An 8,548-nucleotide genomic window follows, 5' to 3' on the forward strand; every position below is an offset into this window, starting at 1 on the left:
AGTCAGAGCCTGGGGCGGGGCCTCGGTCTTTGGCTCCTCATTGGACCTCGCTGGGTGGAGGCGTGTTCTGGGGGTGTGGCCTATTAGCTGCGGCTTCTCGTTGGTTCTCGCTGGGTGGAGGGAGGGACCTGTTTGGCCCCGCCCTCTACCCAGCGAGGGCCAATGAGAAGCCTCCGTCCGCGGTCCCACCCCCTGGCCCGGGCCTCCCGGGGCTCCTGCTGCTGCTGCTGTGCTGCTATTGCTGCTGCTGCACGCGATGGCGGGCTCCCTGCGACTTGCAGGCTCGCTCTGCAGAGCCGCGGCCTCGGGGCCGGCCTCCAGCTTCCTCTCGGGCTCCAGCTCCCTTCCACCACCGCGGCGCCACTGTGAGTGCCCGTCCCCGGGAGTGTTGGGCTGGCTGCAGGCGACGTGGCAGCCTTCGGGGCGGGCCTGGGCCATCGCCGGGCCCTGCAGGGCTGAGCGCCTTGCAGGAAGGACGGTGGCAAGGGGTGGCCCAGGAGCTGGCAGTGCCAGGGTTTATTCCTGGCCCGGAGATCCCGGCGGCTGCCCCCCAGGGATAGGCAGAGGAGGGTCCTGGGGTGCTTAGGCCAAACAAAGGCCAGGCCTAGAGGCTCGCAGGGGGCGCCCCGCCTTTGGCTGCCCTGCTGCGGAATCCGGCCCGCCCCTTTTCCCCCCTGCCCTGGCCCTCAGCAGTTATTTTTGGAGAATTTTTAATCGACAGCTGGGGGATGAATGCCAGTTATTTTCTTTTATGTTCCTCTTTTGTTCTTCCAGCTTTGGGGCCTCTTGCTGGTTGCAGGAGTCCCCTTTTTCCAAACCTTGCTGGCACCCTAGCTAGCTTGGAGACCAGGCCCGGAGACCCCCTAATCTAGAAGAAAGTGAGGCTGGGCAGGAGACAAAGGCCCCCCTATACAAGTGCCTATAGTCCAGGGGGCCCCTGCTTGTAACCTAGAAGAGAGTGAGGCTGAGCAGGATAAAAAGGCCCCCCTAGGCAAGTGCCTGGAATCCGGGGGCCCCTTGCTTGTTGCCAGGGAAACTCATCTCTTGACCTGGCCAGGAGCCCCTTGGGGCCAGGGGGTTGGGTTCATCAGGCAGAGGTAATCTTTAACCCAGTGTGAGAACGGCTGATCCTTGGTTGCCCTATCAGGAGAGAAGACTATGGATTTTTGCTGGCCCTCCTGGGATTGGGCTCTCAGGGGCTCACCCTGAACCTCGAAAATTCCATGTGCCCCTCAAATTTCCTAAGGCCTGAGGGAAGGGGAGACCCTTCGATTCGGGAGGAAAATGAGAAATAAAAAAAGCAGCAGCTCCAGCCCCTCTAGCAAATAAATAAAAACCCCTGGGAGCCTGAAACTTGGTCAAATGTCTTCCAGATGTGTTCTGGAAGCCACCTCTGGCCCGGCATGTTTGGGATAAAGTGGGGGAATAGAACTTGGGCTTGCCATCAATCAGGGAAGGGGAACCTATAACCATCAACCCTCCTGGCATAAGGAATGAGCTGGCACACCTGAGCCCAGCTCAGGGGAGGCAGGAGGGTGTGTGGGCATCCAGACCAGCCCAGAGCCAATGGGGCACCACCAAGAAAGAAGGCCAAACAAACTTGGGGGCTGTGCCGCTCCTGAGGACATGACTGAGTGAACGTGACCGAGGTGGTAAGAGGAGGTCTGTGACCTGTCTGAACAGCACTCAGCTCAGACCAGCACGGGGCTGGCACATGGCCAGGAAAGCAAAGGAGGAGGCACTGAATAGGGCTTGTAATGAAATGTTCCCTGGCAGGCTTCTGGTGTATTGGTTTTGGGGCCACACCCAGCAGTGCTCAGGTCACCCTACTCTATGGATGCCGGGAATCAAACCTAGATCAGCTCCGTGTATGGCTGGCACCCTCCCTGCTCTACTTTCACTCTGGCCCCTACCTGGTGACATTCTTCTGAGAGTTGAGGTCCCTTTACTGTCCCTGTTCATCCCCCCCCACTGTAACGGTGTCTGAAGAACTGGTTCTTTTCAGACAGGGCCCCAGGCCTGGCATTGCTCAGGGTTGGCTTTGAGTCCTGGTGACTTCTGAGATGGTGGGGAGCCCCCCATTATCCCATTTGCACTAAGGGCTCAGTTCTCTGGTTGCCATCAGTGTACAGCCAGGAGCTGGCCACCCTGAGGGATTTCTTGGAATTGGGGAAAAGCAGAACCACAGGCTACAATAGGAGGGAACTCAGGCTGGCCTGGGCATCTGCACCCCACTGCTAGGAAGAGGCCCTTCTGCATACTGCCCGCACAGCAGTGGTCCCTGCCCCTCTGATGCCATGTGTGCGTCCCGCCCTAGATGCCAACAAACGAATTAAGGTGGCAAAGCCTGTGGTGGAGATGGATGGGGACGAGATGACCCGTATCATCTGGCAATTCATCAAGGAGAAGGTAACCTCTCCTGAAGGGAGTTCACCCCTCACGCCCTCCTTTAGTTGTTGGGCTTGACTTGTTTTTGTTTTGGGGCTACACTTGGTAGCACAAGGGTTACTCATGGTTCTGTGCTCAGAAATCGCTCATAGCAAACTCGGGAACCATATGGGATGCTGGGGATCGCATCCGGGTCTATCCCAGGTCAGCAGTGTGCAAAGCAAACACCCTACCACTATGCTATCACTCTGGCCTCTTGCTGAGCTTGACTTTGGGCTTGCTGGGCTTGACTTTCTGTACCTACTGACACCTGCTCATCTTAAGGATCAGGTGCATCTTTAGGGGCTTGTCCCTAATGTCTTGAGCCACTGGGGAGCCTGGGCACCCCAGAAACAGAAGCAGGCCCAGATCTAGGGGATAGCATACCTAACACCTTGCAAGCGTGAGACCCTGGCTTTGATTCCTGGCCCTGCATGGCCTCCTCAGTATCAATGAATGTGACCTCCTATAACTAACATCACTGACACAGGATGTGGGGTGTGGCTCACTGGATGACATGCTTTGCAATGAGTGAGGCCCCAGTTTGATCCCTGGATGCTGAGCACTGCTTGGGGAAACCCTACAACTAACAATGGAAGCGAACAGAAAGTTGAGTTCAGGCATATCTGTCACCCCTACCCTCAAGGTGCTTCCTCCTGGAGGGAGGATCCCGGGGATGGCTGCAAGCTACCCTCGAAGGCAGGCACTATGGGGCTGAGGGGTGACTGACAAGGACATGAGACTTTGGATGGGGGTCTACCTGTCCCTGCCCTGGTCCCTCCATGGGCTTGCCCTGAGGCTTCCCGTGGGTCTGTCTCCAGCTCATCTTGACTCATGTGGACGTGGAACTCAAGTACTTTGACCTGGGGCTACCCAACCGCGACCTCACCAATGATCAAGTCACTATCGACTCAGCCCTGGCCACCCAGAAGTACAATGTGGCTGTCAAGTGTGCCACCATCACCCCTGATGAAGCCCGAGTGGAAGGTGTGAGAGGGCTGGGCAGACCTAGGAAGGGGGCTTAGAGATGACTGAGGTCACCCCCGGGACTCAGAGTCTGGTGGAAGGGGGCTCTAGGGAGGTGGCTTCTGTGTCATTGGATCACTGTGGCTGCTCCAGTTAGCGGGGAGCCTTGTTTGCAGGACACCTGTGTCCTATGCCAGCAGCCCCATGGTCAGGGATAATGCTAGTGAAGTTCCCAGCATCATGGAGTCCCAGAGCTGTTTCCTACCCTCATGGTTCCCTGAGATCACCCCAAAGTTGCTCATGAGGCAGTACTGGATGGTTCTAGAATTCTCTACGTGTAGAGAACAGCCTCTCCTGTATTCTACTTATTGCTCCCAATGCCTGGGTATATAGTCCCTGTGATGGATAAGGGAGAGGGGCCACCCAAGGGTCCCTTAGTTCCTGGGGCTGGACCCCAGTCCCAGATTGAAAACCTGCAGGCAGCTAAGCCAGCTCTATCCTGGGGGTGCAGACCCCTAGGACAGTGGGGGTTGGTTACCTTCTTGTTCATGTCCAAATTCTTGCTTGTGAGGCTCATGTCCCCTTGGTGCCTGCAGAGTTTAAGCTGAAGAAGATGTGGAAGAGCCCCAATGGAACCATCCGGAACATTCTGGGTGGCACCGTCTTCCGTGAGCCCATCATCTGCAAGAATATCCCGCGCCTGGTGCCCGGCTGGACCAAGCCTATCACCATAGGCAGACATGCCCATGGCGACCAGGTGGGTTTTCGGGGTGCTCAGGAGGACTGGGTACCTCTGCCAGGGTCCCCAGGTTGAGTCCCGTTCTCGCCCCATCCTTGCAGTACAAATCCACGGACTTCGTGGTGGACCGGGCAGGCGCCTTCAAGATGGTCTTCACACCCAAAGACGGCAGCACGCCCACCGAATGGGCCGTGTACGACTTCCCGGCAGGCGGTGTCGGCATGGGCATGTACAACACGGACGAGGTGATGGGCAGCGCCATGGCCAGGGCCCCTCTGGGTGGGCACTTCTGGTCTGGTCCTTCATAGCTGCCACTTTTACTTAGTACCTGCCTCAGGATGGATACTTTTGGCTTGAGCCCTTCAGCGTGGCCTTTTATGGTCTGGACCCCTCATGCTCTTACCCAGGGGCTGTGGGAAGCCCAGGCCACTGGCCCGTTCCTTTGGGTCACATGATTCCCAGAGTTCTGCCCAGCAGAGGGAGAGCTCCGATTGACCCATTCCACTTAGGAGATCCAAGAATGGGACGTAGAGGCCTTAGGGTAAAGTACTGAGGGGAGGGCGCTTGCCTTGCACAACCTGGGTTCAATTTCCAGCATCCCATAGGGTCCCACCAGAAGTCATCCCTGAGCATCACCAGATGTGACCCAAAATTCAAAAAATAAAAGGGCACAGAAGGTAGCTTTCCCAGGCCTGGATGTTTCTCTCCGCCAAGAGTGATTGAACTTTCTGGACCACCAGCCATCAGGAGCGTGGTGCGAGGCAGGGCATTATGTGCCTGAGTCCAGCAGCTCTGCCTGAGATTTCCCCCTTCTCTCTTCCGCAGTCTATCTCAGGTTTTGCTCACAGCTGCTTCCAGTACGCTCTGGGCAAGCAGTGGCCCCTCTACCTGAGCACCAAGAATACCATCCTGAAGGCCTACGATGGTCGCTTTAAGGACATCTTCCAGGAAATCTTTGAGAAGTAATTCTCTCTCCACTGACTATCCTTGGGGGACTGGAGGGGACGCTGAGCTGCAGGGAGCAGGGTTGGTCCCAGCCTGCCAGTGCCTCCACCTCTCCCACGCACCCCCTTCTGCCCCTCAGGCACTATAAGGTGGACTTTGACAAGAATAAGATCTGGTATGAGCACCGGCTCATCGATGACATGGTGGCCCAGGTTCTCAAGTCCACTGGTGGCTTTGTGTGGGCTTGCAAGAACTACGATGGGGACGTGCAGTCAGACATCCTGGCCCAGGGTAAGTGAGTGGCCATGCTGCGCTACCCAACTGGCATGGGAGGGTGTTGCAGACCCTTTGCTGTTTTCTTTCACCTACTTTTGGATTTTGTGTTGGGGTAGGGGTGGTGCTCAAGGGCTGCTCCTGGGACCCTCTGTGGTGCATGGGGAATGACCGTGCAGTTCACATCTGGGTTGGATATAGAGCACAGAACTTTGAGGCAGTTGAGAGCCAAGCTTATGAGTTTTTTTTTTTTTTTTTTTTTGGGTGGGAGGCCGGTTGAGTCACACCTGGCAGCCTCAGGGGACCCTTACTGCTCAGAAATCTTATTTTTTTGTTTTGTTTTGTTTTGTTTTGGGGTCACACCTGGCAGTGCTCAGGGATTACTCCTGGCTCTGCACTCAGAAATCACTCCTGGCAGGCTCGGGGAACTATATGGGATGCTGGGATTCAAACTACTGCTCGTCCCGAGTTAGCTGCATACAAGTCAAACATCCTACTGCTATGCTATCAATCCAGCCCTTCAGAAATAACTCTTGGCAGGCCCAGAGGACCATGTGGGATACCAGGGATCAAACTTGGGTCACCCACGTGCAAGGCAAACACTCTACCTGCTGTGCTATTGCTCTGACCCTAGTTTCTTTTTATTTATTTATTTATTTATTTATTTATTTATTAGTTTTTGGGCCACACCCAGTGACGCTTAGGGGTTACTCCTGGCCTAGGAGACCATATGGGACACGGTCCGTCCTAGGCTAGCGTGGGCAAGGCAGATGCCTTAAGACTTGCATCACTGCTCCGGCCCCTCTTTTATTTTTTTTAACTTGATTGATAGATTTATTGGTTTTTTTTTGGGGGGGGGGCCACACCCGGCGGTGCTCAGGGGTTACTCCTGGTTCTGCACTCAGAAATCGCCCCTGGCAGGCTGGGGGACTATATGGAATGCCGAGAATTGAAACAGGTCCCTCCCAGGTTGGTGGCATGCAAGGCAAATGCCCTACTCCTGTGCTATATCTCCAGCCCCCTGAGCCTAGTTTCTTTTTTTCTTTTGGGTTTTTGGGCCACACCCGGCAGTGCTCAGGGGTGACTCCTGGCTGTCTGCTCAGAAATAGCTCCTGGCAGGCACAGGGGACCATATGGGACACCGGGATTCGAACCAACCACCTTAGGTCCTGGATCGGCTGCTTGCAAGGCAAACGCCGCCGCTGTGCTATCTCTCCGGGCCCGAGCCTAGTTTCTTGTCTCCTTGAAAGAGCGTTAGTCTCTGAGCTGATCTGACTGATCCCTCCTTGGGACGCTGGACATTTCAGGGATTCCTGAAAGTGGGCATTCATGTGCCAGCAGGCAAGTTCCTCTTGCCTTGTGCTGTGCCCTGGAGGCCCAAGTTGTTGCCCTCCCATTTCAGGGACTAATTGCACCTGGATTGAACTAGCTCCCCAGTCCTGGAGCTTGGTTCCTGAGGAGGGGGCAGCTGCTCCCCAAAGAACACACTTCCCTCCCCTGCAGGCTTTGGCTCCCTGGGCCTGATGACCTCCGTGCTGGTGTGCCCGGATGGAAAGACCATCGAGGCTGAGGCTGCCCATGGCACTGTGACACGCCACTACCGTGAGTACCAAAAGGTCAGTCTGGCCGTGCATGGTAGCTGCAGCTGTGTTGGGTGGGTGGTAGGGGCTGCTTCAGCTGACCTTTGACATGCACCCCTACTCTAGGGCCGGCCTACCAGCACTAACCCCATTGCCAGCATTTTTGCCTGGACAAGGGGCCTGGAACACCGGGGAAAGCTGGATGGGAACCAGGAGCTGGTGAGGTGAGTCTGGGGGGCGTGGTCTGGGAGGGGCGTGGCTAGGTGGAAGTCTGAGAGGGGGCGTGGTCTCTTATTCATCTGATGAATAATAGTCTGGGAGGAGGTGTGGTCTGTTTTAGGGGCATGGTCTTGGAAGGGTATGGCCAGAGATGAATGGCTTGGGGAGGTGTGGTCTATTGGAGGGGTGTGGTCAGAGAGGAAGAATGGTTCTAGGGGGTGTGGTCTATCAGAGGGGCATGACCAAATAAGGGTCTGGGGCGTGGCCAGAGACAGCATGATGTGGGGAAGGCGTGGTCTATTATAGGGGTTTGGTCTGGGAAGTAGGGCCAACTCTCTCTCCCTCCCTGCACAACTCCCTGGTACTACTGCTCATGTCCTGCAGGTTTGCCCAGACCCTGGAGAAGGTGTGTGTGGACACCGTGGAGAGTGGAGCCATGACAAAGGACCTGGCAGGCTGCATCCATGGCCTTAGCAAGTGCGTGTGGCCTGGGGGAGGGCAGGACAGCCCAGCATCCCTCACAGACTCTGGGTCAGCTCCGCTCCAGGGCTTAGGTCACAGCTAGTGTCGGTCCCAGGGCATCATTCCTGCCTGACCGCTGGAGCCCATCTGGCCCCTGCACCTGTCACCCCACACGCCCCGGAAAAATTGATCTCAAGCCTTGGGGGGCCCAGGCCTTTGCTTTGACCGGCCTGCATTCTCTTGCAGTGTGAAACTCAATGAGCACTTCCTCAATACCTCGGATTTCTTGGACACCATCCAGAGCAACCTGCACACAGCCCTCGGCCGCCAGTAGCGAGGCAGCACAGGACGGTGCCTCCTGACCTTTTCAGGGACCTGAGCTGCAGATGGTGGGAGGCTTATGGGCAGGGTCTCTTGTGCCTGTCTTCTGTCGCCCAGAACCATGGAGTGCCTATTTGCCATTTAACCGTGTACCACATCTGTCCCTGCCGGAATGTGGCAGACTCCCAGGAGATGCTGCCCCAGGCACAGTGAGGAGGGGAACAGCAGCACGAACCCCTTGGTTATATCAGCGTGCCATACCAAGGGCCGGGGAATCTCTTCCTCTGGGATTACTTATTTTTCTACAGATTGGGCTGGGTTTTTACTGGCATTTTTTTTTTTTTTTAAAAAGTCCTGGTTGGCCTTTAACTTTGTCAACATCTCCAGACCTCTGCTGGAACTGCTACATGTCTGCACCCTCCTAGTCTATTCCCATCCTGGGTTGTCCCCCCCATTCTTGGGAAAAGTAGGGAAGTAACTATAAAAAGTGAACTATACCCCCCTTCAGAGGCAACTGTCCTTTTTGTATGTGTGGGGAGAAGGGGGTGTTTGGGTCACACTTGGCTTTGCTAAGGGGTGACCCTATGTGGAGCAAGGGGTAGAACAGGTTGGCTAT

At 55.9% G+C, this 8,548-nt stretch overlaps 1 protein-coding gene across 2 annotated transcripts; it reads left to right on the forward strand.

Moving 5' to 3' along the window:
- Positions 1–236: 236 nt before the first annotated feature.
- IDH2 (isocitrate dehydrogenase (NADP(+)) 2) lies at positions 237–8,269 on the forward strand. Of its 2 annotated transcripts, XM_049783966.1 has the most exons (11): positions 237–365; positions 2,318–2,409; positions 3,249–3,414; positions 3,990–4,150; positions 4,234–4,377; positions 4,958–5,094; positions 5,217–5,368; positions 6,854–6,966; positions 7,057–7,154; positions 7,534–7,626; positions 7,858–8,269. In XM_049783966.1, exons 1-11 carry the CDS (start codon positions 257–259, stop codon positions 7,943–7,945), a joined length of 1,353 nt encoding a protein of 450 aa, XP_049639923.1. In that variant the 5' UTR covers positions 237–256; the 3' UTR covers positions 7,946–8,269. The 2 variants fall into 2 exon arrangements, with proteins under 2 accessions (XP_049639923.1, XP_049639924.1); XM_049783967.1 differs by lacking the exon at positions 2,318–2,409.
- The last annotated feature ends 279 nt before the right edge of the window (positions 8,270–8,548 follow it).

Source organism: Suncus etruscus, chromosome 11 (genome assembly GCF_024139225.1).
Source record: "Suncus etruscus isolate mSunEtr1 chromosome 11, mSunEtr1.pri.cur, whole genome shotgun sequence".
Classification (NCBI taxonomy): Eukaryota; Metazoa; Chordata; class Mammalia; order Eulipotyphla; family Soricidae; genus Suncus; species Suncus etruscus.